Source organism: Rhinolophus sinicus, chromosome 7, assembly GCF_057876585.1.
Source record: "Rhinolophus sinicus isolate RSI-liver-muscle chromosome 7, RSI-T2T, whole genome shotgun sequence".
Taxonomy (NCBI): Eukaryota; Metazoa; Chordata; class Mammalia; order Chiroptera; family Rhinolophidae; genus Rhinolophus; species Rhinolophus sinicus.
In genome coordinates, this window is record NC_142507.1 from 42,461,477 (window position 1) to 42,482,023 (window position 20,547).

The following is a 20,547-nucleotide window of genomic DNA, read 5'->3' on the forward strand; positions in this document are numbered from 1 at the left end:
ATTTCTTGAACTTTGTTCAATACTCCCTTGGGCTATGCCCATGGTGTACCTTTGTAGTTTACAATTGTTCCTGTTAACCCCTTGTGATGGTCTGAATATATGATATAGTTCAGAATCTATGAGTATAGCTTTCTCCTTTGGGAAGCTGATATATATATACAGATATATGTATATGTATATGTATATATATATATATATATATATAAACTTATGTATTTCAGCATGTATGTACATATATAAATAAATTTTGAGGTATATTAAGTAGGGTAGATGGTATTCCCAAATACATTTTACCTACTACTGCTATTAAAATCCAAGTATCATCTGCCATTACTAGCCATAAACCTCATTCAGGTGACGTTATCAGGTTAACCAGCCATGCACCTAGAAAATCTGACCCCATGAGATTCTGACACATACACTGGATACTTTTCCCTTATGTGTTTATTCCAACTGCATGGTGACACGCACAAGTACAAATATAACTCCACAAATCATTTTCTACTAATCCCCCAGAATTCTAATTTTTCTTCCCCTGCGCATATCTATATCACTGAAAAAGGAGAAAGAAGGAACTGAGACATTAAAATTGTGCCCTCTAATGTAAAAGGAGCTAATTCTACTTATATAATCACTACTGTGTCTCATTTTACTCATTCTGGAGTTTGAAAGTGATGTTTTAATGGATCTGAAAGTAAATGAAGATTCAGCAATACGACTCCCACAGCATCAAGTTTAGGGAGCAAGCGGGCTCTCTGTACATGGCGACAGGGATATGCCTTCTACCTTTACTCATTCCGCAGATATCTTGACTACCTAGTCCTTGATTGAAATAATCTATTCTCACCTTTCCCTTTGGTAAAATATGTGCCTCCTCCCTGTTGAGAAGCTGATGTTCGTAATGACCAGAATTGGCCTCCATGGGAAAGGAATCATTCACCTATAAATCCCCTGAGATTGAATCACTTTATCTCCAGAACTTGGATCAAAGAAAAACTACAGATATGGATAGAAATATGTAATTGCACAAAGATCAAAAGACAACCACGATTCAGTATTGTGGAATTTGTCCCCTTTCCTTGGGACCTGAGTTCCCCTCCGAGCCACGCGAGGGCAGCAAAGCGCGCCCTCGACGAGGGCCTGGATCGATTGTCCCTCCCAGAATCCTCCGAGGCGGGGAGGGATTTAAAAGAGGGTGCGGACTTCCGTTCCTTTACCGGAGGGAGCGGCCTGGGGTGAGGGCTGAGAGTAGTGTGCGGCGGTGTCGCGTGGAAGGTGTGTGCGAGGCGAATGTAAGTGGACGTGTGTGTGTGAGCGCGCGTGGGTCGTGCAAGACGAGTGCGTGCGCCCCCCTTGCGCTGCTCTCCCCGCCTACACATTGATCTTATTTGATCGGGTTGGGACCCTAGCCCCGCCGGGCCGACCCGAAATGAAAAGCTCCCTCCTGCGAAGCCCCCTCCTCGGAGGCGCTGTGCAGCGAGGCCCCTAAGGCGGAGGCAACGCCGCGGTCCCGGAGGTCCGGGAGCTGGTCCTACCGGGCCCGGCGCTCAGAAGTGATGAATTGATCAGATAGACGAGGCCGGGCTTGTCCTGGGCCGTTGATTATCGAGGCGATTCTGATCTGAGCCCGGCCCCAGAGCACGGCTGCCCGTGGCGTGGGGCTAATGTGTTTGCGGTCGGCGGCGGGCGAGGACGGAAGATGAATGAGCTGTCACCGTGCCCGTGGGAGCGAGAGCTGGACGGGGACGGAGGCCTCGCTCCTCCCCAGCGTCCTCCTTTTCTTTAAGTCTGCCTTGTCACGGCCACTGTAAGGTACCCACACTGGCGCCCCCTAAAGGCACTATACAGCATCTGCCGCTAAGGCCTGTGTGGATCTACGTAAGCGAAGTTGGAGAGCGTGTAAGAATTCGGATTCCAAGGACCCGCCCCAGATTTACTGAATTAAAATTATCAGGAATCTGTATTTTTAAAAGCCTCAATGCATGAATCACAGTAATAAATTTTTTCATGTTCAGTGTCAAATAACCTGCGCGAAGTGACTATCCAGAAAGACCCCTCTCTGCCATTTTCAGCCATTCTGAAGGAGAACAGACTTCACAGTGCCACTTGGCAGCAGACGTCATCTGAATAGATTGGAGTATCTCTGTGGAAGAAGGGCTGTGATAGTGTGGCGGTGTGTAAGGACCGTGCACCTGAGTACCAGGAAGAAGCCTTTTCCTTTCTGAATTATTCAACAATACACATGCTATTGAAACAGAAAAGGGCATTTAGCGTACAGTACTCTAGAAAGTCTGCCCTTTCTTCCCAATCTAACAGCAGGTTCTTATCAGTGACTTGTTATTTTAGAAACCACGTGAATGCATCATTTTTAGGTACTTTCAAACCCAAGCACCAGATTGTTGAGCCATTTTTATGAGAATGGGAGACTAGGTATCACAGCACAAACTAATACAAAGAAAAGGAATTGGCTTCCGGCAAGGAGACAGTAGCAAAGTTAGAGAGTCAACAATGGCAAGGAGGTAAGACCAGGGAGACGGAGCTTTCATGGGATAGTAGAGCCCAGCAGGTGACTTATCCAGGTCAGAAATCTGCTAAGTGTGACATCAGCATAAATATTAATGCTACGTAAAGCTACTAAGATTACAGTGATTGTAAGCACATTAAGACAATGGGCTAGGTCCGTTTCTGTTTCCCCAACATTTAGCTCAGTGCCTGACACAAATGTTGAATGGATGTATCTGTATGGTTGGAATGACTCCAGTTTACAAAATAGGAAAACCTGCCTGCTGCCAAAAACTGCTGTTCTCGCCTAAATCCTTATCTTTTAGGCAAGATGACTTTCCAAGTTGCCAGTGTGTCCTACAGGACTGATTTCTAGAAGTTGGGAAACTTCCCTCGCAGATTTTAAGAATAGTGGAGTGGCAAATCATAGTCCGTGGGTCACAGGCACTTCAGGCTTCGTCTTGCACGAATCTCTTTAATGGAGATGGGCAGCAGCATGTTCCACTCTGATTAATTAGTCCAGGGGCATGTCAACACTAAGTGGAAAAGAAGCCACCATCCGTCTTTCGAGAGTAGCCTCCATTGGTAGCTGCAGTGTGAGGGGCCACTGTGGAGAAAAGGGAGTGGGCTGTAAATTTCAGACCCTTTGCCTTTTCAGGAACCTGTAACCACCCATACTTTTATGGGTACTATGGAGAAGGTTCTTGTAACAGCTGGAAAACTGGCATGTAGAGGACAGAAGGGAGGTAGCTAAAGGTCTACTCCCAGGCTTTTGCCCTTTGCTGGAAATTGTCCCCTAGACCGAAGCCTGAGTTAGAGGTTCTGAAAAATTGCATTCCATAGGCAGCATGTCCCCTGATATTAGTCTATGACTATCCTGTTTTAATCACTGCTGTTCCAAGACCCTCAGTTATCCCCCATATTCCCTAATAGCCAATCACTTCAACTTCCTGATTCCTGGGTCCATTTAGAAAAAGTCTTGCACCACCGAGCTGCCCTTCTAAACCTTACCTATGGATCCCTGGATGCTGTGGATGGAGTCCTTCTTTGGGTTGATCCAGTGTCTGATGTGAGCTCGGGAATTGATGGGGGGGAGTAGGGGCGGGGGTAAAAATTCTCCAGGTAATTGAATCTTGAGGATTCTAGAAGATGGTATGGAGAAGAACAGGGGAGAATGAAACCAATCAAAAGGAGAAAAATGAGGGAACGATAGTTGCATGCAACCTCAAAAATGAAGTAACCAAAGGCCCTTTTTTACCCTCTGGAATTAATGGAAGATTTTGTTTGTTTATACAGACAAGCACAATCTTGGAGAGATCGATCCCTGTTCATTTTAGACAATGAAAAATACAGAAATTATTTACGGGTACAGATGTAAAACACAGAAATCTGAACAGAAATATTAATAAGTACTTATTCATTGTTATTTTCCAGGTGACACTTTACCATATATGATTAGGTGGCATTGTCCTTAGTGGGGGGCGGCTGCACCTCCACCACGTACCCGTGGGTATCCTGGATGGTCTCCGGGTGTGTCAGGATCTCACTTTTGTTCTTGAACGCCTCCAGGTGGTGGTTGTACAAGGCCGCTAGGCGGAAATCGAGGTCATCCTTCGGTATCTACAGAGGAAGTCACCTCCTCCAGGGTTAACTCACCACCTCTACCCCACATCCATGTGCTCTAGTCAGGTTCTGTTGGGCTCTACTGTTCCCCCAAAGCAGACTGAACCCCTTTTGGGCCTGAGATCCACCAACTCTACACACCAAATGGCACATGATGACTCCTGTCAATAGTTCTCTCACGTTTGGGTCTAAGGAGTAGCAAACTCTCCCTGTAGACACGGGAATCACTGTCCTGCCCCTGACCGGGCCTTCCTCATTCGTGGTTATATTCAGCCTTTCTTTTAATCAGAAGAGTGAGAAGTTTGATGAGAAAATGATTGGCTCCAGATCATTGACTGGAGCAAACCCCCAAGCTTTCTGACTTCCCTGAGTCCAGATAAATTGGTATTTGTTTTTAGATTTGGATTGGATCTTGGATTGGGAACCAAAGGAAAGATACTAAAGCAGTCAGGGACAAACTACCTTTCAAAGAGGATATGAACGAGTCCAAAGTGGATGTAGAGAGAAATAGCATTTCAATGTTCGTTACCTCAGATACAAAGAAATGAGCATCCCGCCTCACGGAGGTGATCGTGGGAGTTGAGCTGAGCCGAATCCAGGGTTGCTGTAGTTGAGCAAGGTGAGTGGGGTCCTTATATGGTAATTTCTGTAAAAGAGAAATCACACCCAGGACGTGGTGACGTGGTTATAGGTCCTTGCTGCTGTGGTAGCTTCAGTGACATCCATCCCTTAGTCCATCCTATTTTTTGTTGTTTATTTATTGTTTTAATTATTTTTTAAGTATAGTTGGCATACAATATTATGTTAGTTATATTAGTTTCAGGTGTACAATATAGTGATCCAACATTTTTATACCTTACAATGTGGTCACCTCCTAATTCTCATCATCATCTGTCACTGTGCAAACTCATCACAATATTATTGACTATATTCCCTTTCACCCTTTTCACCTATCTTTCCATTCCACTCCCTTCTGGCAACCATCCTTTGGGTCTCTGTTTCTATGAGTGTTTTTGTTTTGTTCATTTTTTGTTTGTTTTCAGATTCCACATATAAGTGAAACCATATAGTATTTGGCTTTCTGTGTCTGACTTATTTCACTTAACATAATCTCTAGGTCTAGCCATGGTGTCGCAAATGGTAAGATTTCATTCTTTTTTATTGCTGTGTAATATTCCATTATATATGTACCACATCTTTATCCAATCATCGGATGGACACCTAGGTTCCATATCTTGGCTATTATAAATAATGCTGCAATGAACACATGGGTGCATATATCTTTTCAAATTAGTGTTTTCATTTTCTCCGGATGAAATACCCAGAAGTGGAATTGCTGGGTCATATGGTAGATCTGCTTTTAGTTTTTTGAAGAACATCCTATTTTAATTGAATCTCAGAGGAACATCTGCAAAGAGAAGAATGATGTGGGGCAAGACTCCACAGGCTTTTGATCCTTCTAAGTCTTCAATCTTAGAACTGACAGAAATGGGCCAGGAATACAGACAAAGGGGTGAAGTGGGATGAGGGGGGGGGGCAAAAGGGAGGAGCAAGTAAGAAATATGATGAGTTCAGGTTTAGATGTCCTGAATTCGAGGACAAGGTAAGACATCCTAAGGCAACTAAGTAGAAAACTGAAGTGTGCAACTTATCGGAGAGCTCGGGACAAGCAATAGAAATGCGGGGGCTGTCCCCATGAAGTAGTGGTTGAAGCCTGCAAAAAGGAGTGTGGCCCAAGGGAAGAAGTGGTTCATGACTGCACAATATTATAACTGGGGGGAGGGAGGGAAGGAAGGGAAAGGGAAAGGATACTAAGGCAACCAGAGGCAGGAGAATCAGGAAAGTGCAGTGTCTAAGCAGTTGAGAAGATTTCAGTAAGCAGGGAAGGGTCATTGTGACTGCAAGAACACCAGAGGAAAGGTCCATTGGACATTCAATCCTCTAAACAAAACTTCACAAGCATGGATGTGAAAAGCACATGACTGGTTTCCTCATTACATGTAAAGTGTCATATTGTCCACCACTGTGACCCCAGTACCTAGCACAGCGACCTAACATATGCTGTTCAGAAATGAAGCATCGGTTGAATCAATGACTGAATTCCAGTGAGTACAGCTACAACCTAGTAGAAATGTCATTCAACCTATCTGATGTTGGGGTTGTGTCCCGCCCCCATATATGGCAAAGTGCTGTGTGATTCAGCTCAATTAGATATTAATTGAACAGTATGTACCAAGCATTGTGCTATCATCAAGAAAGATGCAAAATGAAACAAGAAAACTACAAATATACATGATGCAAAAGCATAGGCAGCTCTCCCATTCCTCGAAGACTACAAAAGCCTCATCTACCAGCAAAAGGATGAGATTGTCTTCCACCAAGAAAGTCAAGCGCGGATGCTGTCTTCACATCCATTTTCCATTTCAGAGAAAGGGAAGTCCCTTTTATTCAAGAATAACCCTTCTTCCCTGAACCCAGCCCTTCCCTGTGCCTCAGAGACCTGCAGCGTCCTGGTATCCCCGTACTCAGCTTCTCTCATTCTTTTATCACCATCTAGCTACTACTGTCAATTCCGCTAAAGAGCCAGACTCTTCTTCGAGAGTCATCGTTTACTATCTCCACTTCCTCCCCCTTCCCATCCCCTCTTCAGTCTGACCTCTGCCCCGAGCACCCACTGAAACTGCTCTTGCTGGTGACCAGTGATCTTTGTGGCTAGGTCAGGGGGATCCTTTCCAGACCAGATCTTACTTGACCTCTGCAGTTTCTGGCACCATGATTCTGATTCTCTCAAATGTTCTCTCCACCTCCTGTGGGTCCAGCGCCTCTTGGTTTTCCTCCTGCTTTTAGCCATTATTTCTCAGCTCTTTCCTTCTCTGCCCCTGAGACAGTGGCATTCCCCAGGGGTTTAGTTTCTGCTTTTCTTAGGCCAACACTCATTGGATGAGCTTATTTCCTCCTATGGATTCACCTACCTTGTGAACACTATGGCTTCTGTGTAAACACCCTCAACCCAGAACTCTCAACCACGCTGCCTACTATTCATCTCCACTTAAATGGCCCACAGGCATCGCACAAGCATCTGCATAACTGAGCTGAACATCTTTCTCCCCAAACCTGCTTCCCCTGGATGCCTCATTCGGTTAACGGTATCAATTAAGCCCTCAGAAACCTAGGAGTTACCCTAGGCACGTCTGCTCTCTTGGGCTCATATCCAGTCAGCCACAGAGTCCCAGCACTTCTGCCCTTTTCATCGCTCACATTTGCACCTTGTTACCATCCCCTGGATCCCTCCTGGCTGATCCCTTTTGTGTCCCTCCATCTTATCCACTGTCACTTGTGCTTTCTAACACCCATCTATTGTGTCGCTCTACAGCTTAAAATGCCGACATGAGTCCCCAGAACCTGTAGGATGAAATCCTAGCTCACTCGCATAGTGTGTACACAGCACACCAGCCCAACAAGGCCACTTCCCCAGCTCCTGCTCTCTCCATTCCTCCACCTCACACCGACACTCCAGCCATTCTGGACTCTTTGGCCCGTAAACAAATCACCCTCTCTCTCCTTTCTAGGTGTATGTATATCTGCCGTTTCCTTTGCCTTGAGTGTCTGTTTCCTATTTCCTGCTTCCTAACTCACAGTCCATCTCCTCCCTCACTTGGCCCAGCCAACTCATGTTTCACTGTCAAAACTCACCTGCTGGGAAGCTTTTCTTTAAGCGCTCAGTTCTCCTGACACTACATATAACAAGTGTCACAACACGTGCTATTGTGCGAGCATTTTTGCTACTGAGATTATCGGTCTGGCTTTTCTGCTAGAGTTTCTTTAGAGCAGGAGCTATACCTAATTTATATATCCTCAGTGTTTAGCAGAGTACTTGGCATATAGTAAATAATTAATGTTGAATAAAAAAAAGGAAGCGCTTTGATTTTGTTATGAAGCCACAATTACTATTTAATTCACCTTATTTTGCACCACTTTAAACATCACAATCACTTCTATCAGATAAAAAGATCATCTAAATTCCCAAATCTCACACACACACACACACACACACACACTCCAGCGTTAACCAGAAGACAGACGTATAAAGCATGACCTAGTGGCTTTCGGAGGATTCTCTCTCATCCATATCTCATATATCTTCAGAGAACAGTTTTCCAAACAGGGCAAAGGGTGGCTTGGTAGAACCTGGGCCTGTCTAAGCCCCATTATACCAATCATTGCTTTGGGCGGCGAGACCCCCTTATTCCTCTGCTTAAAAGCACCTCTGAAACGGTAGTAGATCTGAATACGGGGACGTGGAGGCGGGCAGAAAACAGATTTCTGCGGTACCTGACTCAGTGCCCTCACCAGAGCCCTTTAAGTTACCATCTCTGCGCCTCACGCTGGCAGAAAGAGTGCCATTGACCCTGCTGGGACTCTGGGACCACAGTACCTTGGAAGTCCGCAGTTTTCCCACATAGGAACCATCATTATCCAACGTAGGGTACTGGCAAGGGTCTCGGGTGGGTGGCATCGTAAAATGCTCAGCGAGACACGCTTAGGAGGGATGGGAGGCCCGCAGAGCTTCATATAACCTTGCACGCGGAGGATCCGGCACCCAATTGTTTGGAACGCCCCCTTTCGGTTGCCAGGCAACTGTCCTACCGTCTATGACAGGTGAATTGCCTTCGGGAAGAGCGCCACCTGGCGGTTCAGCGCGGGAGGCCCCTCGGGAGGAAGCTACTACACGGAAAACAGGGAAAGCGCCGCTGAGCGTACCCAGGAGGCCTGGATTTGCACTCGTGAGCACTAGGAGAAGAACGCCGGCCTCTCGGCGTGCAGGACTTCTGCAAGAGACTTCAGTTGACGAAAGAAGTGCTAAACGATGACCCAGCAATTTCCTTCTCTCTCGCATCTAACAAGGATTTTTCAAAGGAATGACTTAATGGGGATGTCCAGAGACTAAGAGCCCACGTGCAGTACTTGGAAATTTGCCGGCTAAGCAAACTCTCCTTGCTTAAACCCGGCTTAACTGTACGAGTCTTAAGGCTTAGCATCGAGCCGGTTGTAAAGGCACGGATGAAGTTGGCGGGACGGAAGTAAGAGCTCCAGCAATGGCTGCCTTTGCAGTAGGTAAGACCTACTGGGGCCGATTTTCTGGGCTGTAACTTCTAGAAGAGAGACGACATCTCTCAATCTTTCTATCGCTTCACACACAGGAGGTGCTTAGTACGTATTTGTCCAACACCACACCTGCAAAATTAGAGATGCTCACAAATAGGCCATCGCCGAAAGGGCAGTGGAAAACATGAATTTGGTGGCGATGGCTTGGAGGATGCGTCCACCGCGTTCCTTAAAAGAGCTCTGTGCCCGCCTGTTGGGCCGGTTGCAGACCCCGGGCGCGCGCACTCCCACGCGGCGCGAGCCAGCGGCGGCGGCTGCCATGGAGACCCGCAGGTGAGCGGCAGAGCATCGCGTGGTCCCTGCCCCACCCGCGCGGAGGCAAAGAGGAGGCGGTTGCCAAGGCGACGTGGGTGGGAGGAGGAAAAGAGGAAGGAGGAAGGATGGGCAGCCTTGGCGTAGCCGCAGGGAGGTGACTGAAGCGAGCCCAGCCCCTTGCACCCTCCCCCTGTGAATCTCCCTCCCCTTTTTTCCTGCTGTCTGCCCGCGGTAGCAGCAGCCGCAGCACCTGAGCCGCTGCTGCGGCCGGTTCTGGACAACGCTATGGCTGAGCCTGGGCGCAGCCTCCTCCAGCCCTCTGCCCGAGGCAGGGGAAGAACTGAGCGGCGCACACTCCGGCTTCTGCGGCTCCTGCTCTGGGTTGGGACCGCCTTCCAGGTGACTCAGGGAGCGGGACCGGAGCTTCATGCCTGCAAAGAGGTACTGTCCTCCCGGACCCGACCCCCCGCCAGTCAGAAAAATTTTGGATCCCAGCGGAGACCTTGGGAACCTAGGCACAGACAGTTTAGTTTCAGAGGCCACGGAGTTTAGGTTTCTTTGGGGATGGAGCGAGGAGCAGGTTGGCATCACGGAGAGGTCAGCTCCCTGTAACACTCAAGCAACAGCTCATCCTTACAGTTTGGGCTGCTGGGTTCGGGGAGAAAGGTCCCAGCTCTAAGGAGCCCCGGAGGCATCTGGGTCTCTGGACCCGGGAATAAGGGAAGGAGAAGACATGGGTTGTTTTCCAGCTGGAGTGAAATTACCTCAAAAGTGGTTAAAAACAGAAGATTATCAACAGAGGGGCAAAATAGAAAGTGGGAAAGGGTACGTGGGGTAAGAAAAGAGTTAGGAAGGCCAGAGGAAAGCAGTGGAGTGAAAGGGGAATCCTTGTGGTTTTATCACGGCTTCAGAAAAGGAGTGTAAAGGTTGGAAATGTGCAGGAGGGACTGAAAGATCCCATCATCTGTCTCCCCATGTGCTTTGCTTAGTATACCTGACAGCACATGAACCAGCTTTGACCAGACTTTTGAGTTCTGTAATGTCTCACTTTCTGCCAATCTCTATTTTCCTTCTCTGGACCTCTGTGGACATATGTCATAAGTCTTTTTCAAGATGTTTCTAAAATGTTCATCATTCAAACAATAAGTAATGAATATCTTCCAGCCAAAAAATGCCTTCTGAACGTTCTTTCCGAGGGATACAAAAAGGTATTAAGAAGTAACAAAACTCAGCAGTCTTTATAGTATTGAAATAATAATATTTGGTTGTGTTCTGAGTAACTTTTTTTAACCATATGGCAGAGGCAGCAACAAATATTTACAAGAACTGCACGGGGGAAGGCATAATAAAAGTTGTTCTGCTTATCTCTGTGAGATGTAAAAAACTTAGTAATGCATCAAGACTCTAGTCCTGTAAAAGTAGTCCCAAATGTTATACTTGGCTAAGGTTTTGAGAGGTTGAAATATTTTTTATAATTGTCATTGTTAACTGGTTACCGTGTTTCCCCCAAAATGAGACCTAGCCGGACAATCAGCTCTAATGCGTCTTTTGAAGCAAAAATTAATATAAGACCCGGTCTTATTCTACTATAAGACTGGGTATAATATAATATAATAATATAATATAATGTAATATAAAATATACCGGGTCTTATATTAATTTTTACTCCAAAAGATGCATTAGAGCTGATTGTCCGGCTAGGTCTTATTTTTGGGGAAACACGGTAGCAACAACAACCCCATCCCATATGGGAAAATATTATTATGAAGATGTTCCAACCATTAGACATAACAGATCATGAAGCAGTAGGAAGGGGGAGAGCTGAGGATTTTTGTGTGAATAAAGATGTTTGCATCGATGACTATGACACAATTAAGTGACTCTAGTCAGTGGGATTTTTGGTAACTTTTATCCATCCCAGTGACTGCCTGCCCTGAGCCATCTACACTCCCACCCAGCTACTTTATGACCTGTTTAGAGGTGGCTGGGAACAGGATGATTTTGTCAGCGACTGACTTACTTGCCCTGGGGGCTTGTGGTCTCTAATCAACCAAAATAACCAGTTCAAAGAAGCCCACTTGCCTAAGAATCCAACCTGGGAGTCTCCTGAGTGGAAGGTAAGAATCTTACAGTTCAACTACCACTTCTTGTTGAGAACTTCGTTAACAATGGAAAATGTGAGACATTTAAGAAATTTAACACATCGTATCATCTTGGTTTGGACGGAGGGAAGAATATGGACACTTGAGAACTCTAACTTGTGTATAAATATTGCCTTTAGTCCTTTTTAAATGACCGACATTTGCCTAAGCAAAAGGTCTTGCCACAGAGCATGAGCTTAGGATGGTAGAAAGCTGTGGACCTCAACACAGCAGGGTTCCAGTCCCTGCCTCTTACTTACCACCCAGTTTTTGGATCTATAGAATAGGTATTTCAATAACACCTACCTCAAAGGAATTGTTTTGAGGATTGAAAGAAAACCATACAAGTAAAACACAAATTAGAGTTACTTAACCCCCTTTCCCGTTCAGTTTCTTTACCAGTAGATCCACACCCCTTGCCAGAGTGCCAGTGTCTTCGGACTCGTGCTCATTGGCCATGGGCGTCAGCAAATCCTGTTTACACTCTCCTTGAGCAAACAGTGGCCGCTGAACACCCTTGACTTCAAAATAGTAAGGAAGAGAATAAACCCATTATTATAATAGTCTTCCTTTGGCAATATGAACTGACCCAACAAGTTTCAGGGCTTCCAACCCTACATGATAAAAATCCAATTCAGAGTAGGGTACCTTCTCTGTTCTTAATCTTCCTGTGACTTTTTTTCTGTGAGTCTACACAGGGTGTTAAAGGCAGGGATCCTTATCCGTGCAAGGCTGACCTTTATGACAACAGTGCTGTTCCAGCCTTGTTTCTGAAACCTGAGGCATCCCTCTGGTCTAATCAGGGAACAGATACGTTTAGCAGGTGGCTTCAACTTGTGGCAGAGCATAGCAAGTTCTAGATCGCCAAACGTGAGCGGGGCTTGACATTCCTTCAACAGTTTTCCAATCATCAGGGTCACCAGTGGAATTAAACATCCTGTAGAGTGTTTGTCTTCATGAATCATTTCTTTAGCCCTCCCTGTGCTAGCCCAGGCTAAGTGCTGAGAGCCAAAGAGCATTTCCTATAGCACAATGAATCTAACTAAATCAAATGAGAGAGGAGCAGAAAACTGCCTTTAACAGATCTGCCTCACCTCAGGCTTCAGGGCTAATTGCCCCCAAAGGGACTTCCCAGTCTATATGGAAAAGCCTGTAGGGCTGAGGAGTCTGGCAGACATGGCCTGTAATAAAATTTGTTGAATGAGTGATAACTCTGCCACTTAGTAAGGACGCTGCTTCGAGCAAGTTTATTAACTTCTGACGGCCTCAGATTCCTGATCTGTAAAATGGGATGGTGATACCGACCTCATAGGCTGTTGTGAGGATTACATTCAATTAGGTAACACAGGTGCCTAGTACATACCTTCGACATGTCATAGGTGCTAAAGAAATATTGGTAGGCACAAATCGTGATAAATGATGATGTAAGGTGAACATGTGGTAATCAGTGCAGGGGTGGCAATACAGAGGTTGACAGGAAAGGAAGAAAACGTATTTAAGCAGTTGGCACTTGACCTGCTTCTGGAATAATCAGCAGAATTTCAATGAGCAGAGATGGGGGGGGGGGGGGCGGGTGCTTTCTAGATACAGAGAGGAGCCTGAGGAAAGGTCAACAGGTAGAAAATGTGAAAGATCCTGGGAATTTCAGACCCGCTGGCTGAAATGTAGAGTAAGTGTGGTTACACTAGAAATCCAGGTTGCAAAATCAGAGACTGAGTGGAGAATCCCTGAAGGATTTCTGGCACGGACGGCAGCCCGCTCAGAGTGGATTAGCATGAGTATGAAATAAGCATGGTTGCGGTAGGCCAGAGCTGAGAACAGCGAGATGGGAGCAAGGAGACCAGTTCAGAAGATTTTACTGAGGTCAAGGAGAAGGTTAATAAAGGGACTGCACCGGGATGGTGGCAGTGGGATAAGGGGAAAAGGATAGATGGGAAAAGTGTGCTGAAGGTGCGTGTGAGAGGATTTGGCAATTGATTGAAAGTGTGAGGTGATGGAGAGGGGCAAGCGGAGGCTTTCTGTCAGGATTTCCGAGTGGGAGAACGGGAAGAGCTGCTCGCCACGATGCAGAAAGAACAGCTTTGGGGAAGGAGTAACCACCTTTCATAGTTCTGACTTCTCTGGGACCAGCCCCTGGACGAGGTGGGACAAGTCCTGAGACTTTGGCACACTCCCTCACAGTATGATCACGGCTTCTAGACTTTTACAGTTCTCTCTGTATTTGTTCTAACACATTATTCAAGGTTTGAACTCCACAGAGAAATGATCTAGAAAACAGTCAGGAGCCCTGAGCTTTCAGGAAATATTTCACCAAAAATACAAGATTTAAAATGACTCCTTTGGTTGGGAACCATCAAGGTTGGATGCTTAAAACATCCTGTCATATTTGGTGAAGAGAGAAAATTAAAATTTTCCACTTATCAAGACATATTTATAGAGTAGCAAGATGGACTGTTCTTGTTTACTATCAGAGGGGGTTAAAGAATAATAGATTCTTGAGATCTGAAGACATCTAAGGAGTCATTTTGTCTGTTCTCCTGTCTCACGGTAAGAGTAACAGTAAAACTGAATCAGTCTGATAATCACCTGACTTTACTTAAAAAAAAACAACTTTAAAAATTACAAAAGTGATACATTTCATTTGCAGAAAAATTGGAAAATATAGGTAAATAAAAAGATGGTAAAAATCACCTATCACTCAAATTATCATTTTAATGTATATGATATCTGGCTAAAACTGGACAGGCAGGGTTCAATTTCCAGCTTCTCCACTCAAGCAACTGTATGACCTCAGGAGACTTATTTAATCTCCTCGTGCCTCGATTTCTTCATCTTTAAGACGGGAATATTAATAGAGTACATGGAAATTCTTTAGAACAGTTCCTGGTGTATAGTAAGCACTCAATAAATGTTGGCTGCAACAGTGAGATTTTTAGGGCAGCCGGATGGCTCAGATGGTTAGAGCGTGAGCTCTTAACAACAAGGTTGCCAGTTCAATTCATGCAGGGGATGGTGGGCTGCGCCCCCTGCAACTAGATTGAAGGACAACAACTTGGAGCTGATGGGCCCTGGAGAAACACACCATTCCCTAATATACCCCAATTAAAAAAAAAATAGTGAGATTTTTAGTAAAAGTATAATTAACATGGTTTTATAGCGGTACAAAATTAAGAATCCAATGGTGGTAAAAGTCGATTGAATTGAAAAGGAAAAAAGAGTAGATGTGACAGATATTCTGAGGAAAAAGTTGATAGAACTTGTGAAAGAGCAGCAGGAGAGAAGAGCAGTTAAGAGTCTGAACTTGTGCTGTCTGGGAGAGGTTGCCACCCAGTCTCATGTGGTTTTTGAGCACCTGAGATGTGGCTAGTGGTACACGTCAGATTTGGAAGACAGTACAGTAAGTACAGTACGCGTAACATCATCACTAGGTTCTTAGAAACTGTGACTTGAAGCAAAACGCCGGATAACCAACCAGTTTTACCACAGGCTAATTGATAGAAACAAGAGTTAAGTTCCTAGGGCATAGTTCTGGTTATAAAAGTATCACTGAACTTCTAAACAAAGACCCAAAACACTTCTAATATTAAACATTGAAACAAACATGAGCTATACATACATTTAAGAAAGATTGATAGAAACCTCTAAGATAATGATTTTTCAACCTACTTATTCTAGTTCAGGGTCAAGGGTGGCTGGAGCCCATTCCAGCAGCTCAGGGCACCAGGTGGGCACCCACCCTGGACAGGATGCCCTTCCATGTCAGGGCCACTCACACCCACACCCACACTCACTCAGATTGGGACAGTGTAGTTCACATCTCTGGAATGTGAGAGAAAATGGCAAACCCAAGCAAAACCCATGGAGACATGAGGAAAACATGCCAACTCCACACAGAATCAATTTCTTTTTCTCATCATTAAGAACAAAATGATGTTGAACAGAATGACATTATTTGAGGACCAGCTATACAGAAAAAAGAATGTAAAAATATCTCAATATTTTATACTGAGTCCATGTGGAAATGATAATGTTTTAGATATTATCCAAATAAAATGTGTTAAAATTAATGTCACCTGTGTCTTTTTACTTTTTTTAATGTGCCTACTGGAAAATTTTAAATCTTGTATGTGACTCGCGTTGTATTTCCATGGGACAGTGTTAGCCTGGAGTAACGGCCTTGCAAGTCTGGCAGCTGCAGTCGAATCCTAGTCATTCCAGCTACATTATGTGGGGCAAGATATCACCTTTCTTCGCCTCAATTTTTCATCTGGAAAACAGAGATAATTTAGTTCTTTTATGGTCTTTTATGGTTTGGTGGAAGGATTAAGCAAAGCACTTTTGCACTGAATTAAGCTTAGTGCTTCATAAATATGGTGCTTGTTACTGTTTTATGATCTGTTTTTTAAAAACTAAACAGGAAATCATTCTAAGTCATTAAATGGTTTTGTTTGACATCATTTTAATGGGGAACTGGATGAACTACGCTGGCTAATCTACTGCCAACGCTTTCACTTTGACCACCTGCTTGAGGCCCATCCACTCGCACCTTTTTAATGTAGACTCAGCAAGTCTCCCTTCTTTCTCACCTCATCCATTTTCCCCCTTTACTGAACCATTCCTATCAATCTTCACATGTGCTATTATTTCTCCTACCTTAGAAAATAGGGGGGGAAACCCCCGACAACTTCTCTTGAGTGTCCCTTCCCCCTCCAGTTGCCACCCTATTTTACTGCTCCCCTTTATGGCAAAAGCCCTTGGACATCTTGTCTATAACTACTCTCTAAATCCACTTCCCTTCTCTCGTGAATCCTCTCCAAGCTGACTTTCAGCTCCACAACTCGACCAAAACTGCTCTTACTCAATCCAGTGGTAATTTCTCCATCCAAATCGAACGTCACCTCCAGCATGTGGTAGAGCTACGATCACCTTCCCCTCCTAGGAACATTTTCTTCTCTTGGCTTCCAGGACACCACCTCTCCTGGGTAATTTTTTCCTATCCCCTTGGTGGCTCCTTCTCTGTCCCCTTGATTGATTTTCCCTCTCATGTCCTTGAGCTCTAACCCTGGCAGTTCCCCAAGATTCTGTCAACCTTTTCCCCTCCTTCCTTCCCTCCCTCTTTTTCTTCTTCTTCCTCTCTCTCTCTCTCTCTCTCTCTCTCTCTCTCTCTCTCTCTCTCTCTCTCTGACTCTTCCCAACCTCTTCTATTTTCATTCCCTTCATTCTCTCATCCAGCATCATGTCTTTACACAGCATCTGTACATCAGTGACTTCCAAATTCATACTTCCAGTCTAGACCTCATCCCTGAACTCTAGACTTGTACATCAGCTGCATAAATGACCTCTCTGTGTACATATTTGATTGGCAGCTCAGATTTACCATGTCCAAAATACTGCTTTCCCCACCACCATCCAACATGTGCCTCCAGAATCTTCCTCATCTCAGCTAATGGCAATCCCATCCTTCCAGTTGCTCAGGCCCCAAGTCCTGACTCTTCTCTCTCGTACTCCCTATATCCAGTTCATAAGAAAATCTTGTTAGCTCTATCCTCAAAATATATCCAGAATTTGACAGCTTGTTATACCTCCACTGCCACTCATGCTGTTCCATGACACTACCGCCTCTTACCTAGAAGATTACAAAAGCCTCCTTGCTGGTTTCTTTGCTTCCACTCTGCCAGTTTACTGTCTAGTGTTCAGCCAGAGTAAACCTATTGAAAATAAGACAGATTTTGTCTCTCCTCTGCTCAAAATCTTCCAAAACTCCCCATTGCAGAGTAGAAACCAGCTCCTTATACAAGTAATGGCCTACAAGGCCCTAGACACAACGTGCTTCTCCTCTCCAGCCTCATCAGCCTCCTTGCTATTTCTCAGACCTGCAGGCAAACTACCATCTCAGGGTCTTGGCGGACTGCTGTTTTCTCTGCTTGAAAGGCTCTTCCCCAGGATGTCCGGCTGATTTTCTAGTCCCCTTCAGGTTTTGTTGAAATGTCATCCTACTCCCTATCCCATTTTCTGTTTTATTTTCTCCAGAACACCTACCACTCCCTAACATACTCTATGCTTTATTTATTTTACTATTTCTGTCCTTCCCCAGGAGCACTCCATGAAGGCAGGGAATTTTGTGTTTTGTTTAATGCTGTATCTCCAACACCCCAGATAGTATTTGGCGCATTGGGTGCCCTCAATAAATGAATGTAATAGATGAATCATTACATGAGCTCCACTGATAGAATTTATTTAACCAATCCCCTGTTGTTGAACACATAGGTTATTTCTAACTTTCGGCTATTATGAACATTGCAAAGATGAGTCACTTTTTACATACACCTTTTAGCACATCTGTCATTATTTTCTGGGAATAAATTCCTAGAAATAGAATTGCTGGATGAGAGATCATTTTCAGTCTTCTCATTGTATTTCTAAATTGCTTTCCAAAAGTTTTTGTAATCAGTTTATTCTCTTACTAGTAGTGCATGAGATTTTTTTCTCCCTACCATCATCACAACACAGTTTTTCCTCATCTTTCCCAACTTTATAGCATAAAAAAACTCACTGTTATTTTAATATTCATTTCTTTTATTTCATTACTTTTGAGCACATTCATTTTCTCTACTTTTTTCCATTCACTAGTTAAATTTATTTACTTATGTAATAATACATACCAAATATACATACACATATGTAAGCTATTAACTCACCACCCAATTTAGGAACTAGAACATAATCCATGCTCACAAAGCTTCTTGAGGCCTATCCCCAACTCCAGCCCCAGAGGTAACTGCTGTCCCAAATTTTGGTTTATGTTCCCTTATCTTTTCACTCTCTCTTTCTCTCTCTCTCTCTCTCTCTCTCTCTCTCTCTCTCTCTCTCTATATATATATATATATATATATATATATATATATATATCCCTAAACAAAAACTTTAGTTTTGTTTATTTTTGACCTTTATAAAAATATATTCATACTGAATGTAGTCTTGTAAGATTTAGTTTTGTTTGTTTGTTTGTTTGTTTGTTTGTTTTCCCCCCCTTTCCTCTGCCTCTCCCCCCCCCTCCGGTTCAAGCCGTTGTTTCTCAGTCTAGTTGTGTAGGACACAGCTCTCTGGCCCACGCTGGTATTATGAGCCGTGCGCCCCTGAGGGATGACTGGGTGGTCCTTCTGGTCTGAAGCAGGTTGGCTGATCTCTGTTAGGCCTTATGTGACTGTGGTAGGCTGGTGGGTTGACTGCAAGTTAGATGATGGAGGATGGCCTCGCTCAAATGTCTGACAGTTGATAGGCTGTTGATTGGGGTCCCCAGGTTCTCTTCCAGGTGGCTTCTCAATCTCCAGCAGGCTAGTTTAGACTCATTTATGCGATTATCTCAGAGTTCCAAGTGCAGTAAGAGAGCAAGCCCCAATGTGCAAGCTCTTTTCAAGCCTCTGCTTGTGTCATGTTTGCTAATGTCCTATTGTAATGTCCTATTGGCTAAGTCACATGCCATGAAACAGACTTCACCTCTTGATAGGAGGCCCTGCAAAGTCACATTCGAAGAGGTGAACATAGAGGGATGGAAGGAATTTGTTGCCATGTATACAGTATAGCACTGTAAAAAAGCAAGGTTGATACAAATAACCACTCCAATTGACTTAGAGTTATACATTTGGTTAAATGATGTGACAGAAAAGTGAAAGATATGATGAGAGATTATTATAAGGAGAACTAATTTACAGTATATCACAGGATGTTTTATATACTTTCAGCATCTTGCTGGAAAGATGACAGCTGAGAACTTTTAATCACTGTATCTGTTGGTATAGATCACAGCTTCAGGAATACAGCAAGAAAACTGCAGCACAGTAGAGAAATATCACAGTCAAGGAAAGCATACAAGTATTGATTTGAGAATGGGACTGACCTCCAGACTGCCTTCTTCCCTTTTGACCTACTGAATAATATTTTAGATAGTTTTATTATTTTTGTAACAATGATACTTTCTTATTCTAAAAATTCAAGAAATATAGAATGCAAAAAAAGACATAAAACTTACCAAAATTTCATAACTGGTTAATATCACTGTAAACAGTTTGTTACATCTTTCCAGACTTTTTTTCTATACTTGTAGATCTTCTGGGAATTTGCAGGTGGGAGGGGAACTTTTACTTTTCAGCTTACACCCTTTGCACAATTTGGACTGTTAGCATGGACAGGCAGCAAACAGCGTGGTGGTTACAAGCCCAGATGCGGGAGCTCCTGCTTTTTTACCAGCCAAGTAACCTCAGGCAGGCTAATCAATCTGTATCTTAGTTTCATCATCTACAAAGTGGCGATTCACTTAGGAAGCTTTGAGCATCTACTGTGTGGCAGGCACTGGCAATACAGAAGTGAATAAAACATACAAGAATACCAGCCCTCAAAGTGTTTACAGTCTAGACAGAAGAGGTGGGCAATTTTTAAAAACTATATATACAGAGGATGCCAAAACATGTATACACATTTTAAGAAAGAAAAAATGTATTAAAATTGTAATATTCAATATATACCGATAACAAAAGATGAACACAAGTCACATTTGACTTCTGCCATTACAAGAGGTGCTCAAAGTGGTGACCATCAGCGTAATTTTAATACAGTTTTTTCCTTTCTTAAAATGTGTATACATTTTTTGGCGCCCTCTGTATATGCACACATATGTATATATGTAAAAATATATATCAGATGGTAAAGATGCTGTGAAGAAAAATAAAGCAGGAGAGAGGAGAGGAAATGGTGTGGGGTAGCAGCACCCACTTCATAATTTTGTTGGGACTAAATGAGTTAATACACAGAACACTCAATAAATGTGAACTGTTATTATTATGAGCCTATATTACTTTAAAAT

At 43.9% G+C, this 20,547-nt stretch overlaps 2 protein-coding genes and 1 non-coding gene across 7 annotated transcripts in view; 2 read left to right on the top strand and 1 right to left on the bottom strand.

Moving 5' to 3' along the window:
- Positions 1–221: 221 nt before the first annotated feature.
- On the bottom strand, positions 222–8,969 carry CFAP276 (cilia and flagella associated protein 276). The gene is made up of 5 exons (XM_019730526.3): positions 8,561–8,969; positions 4,655–4,771; positions 4,007–4,122; positions 3,514–3,644; positions 222–3,109 (listed from the first exon to the last, which is right to left on the bottom strand). Exons 1-5 carry the CDS (start codon positions 8,639–8,641, stop codon positions 3,039–3,041), a joined length of 516 nt encoding a protein of 171 aa, XP_019586085.3. The 5' UTR covers positions 8,642–8,969; the 3' UTR covers positions 222–3,038.
- LOC141568729 (small Cajal body-specific RNA 2) lies at positions 1,212–1,625 on the top strand. Its single transcript, XR_012491949.2, has one exon.
- A 413-nt stretch (positions 8,970–9,382) lies between the features above and the next one.
- The window catches only part of ELAPOR1 (endosome-lysosome associated apoptosis and autophagy regulator 1), a 61,241-nt gene continuing 50,076 nt past the window's right edge, over positions 9,383–20,547 (top strand). For 3 of the 5 annotated variants that reach the window (XM_019730522.3, XM_074319206.2, XM_019730524.3), the window contains exon 1: positions 9,571–9,987. In XM_019730522.3, coding sequence (XP_019586081.3) covers positions 9,832–9,987 — 156 coding nt within the window. In that variant the 5' untranslated portion in view covers positions 9,571–9,831. The other 2 variants (XM_088799469.1, XM_019730523.3) reach the window with 2 other exon arrangements.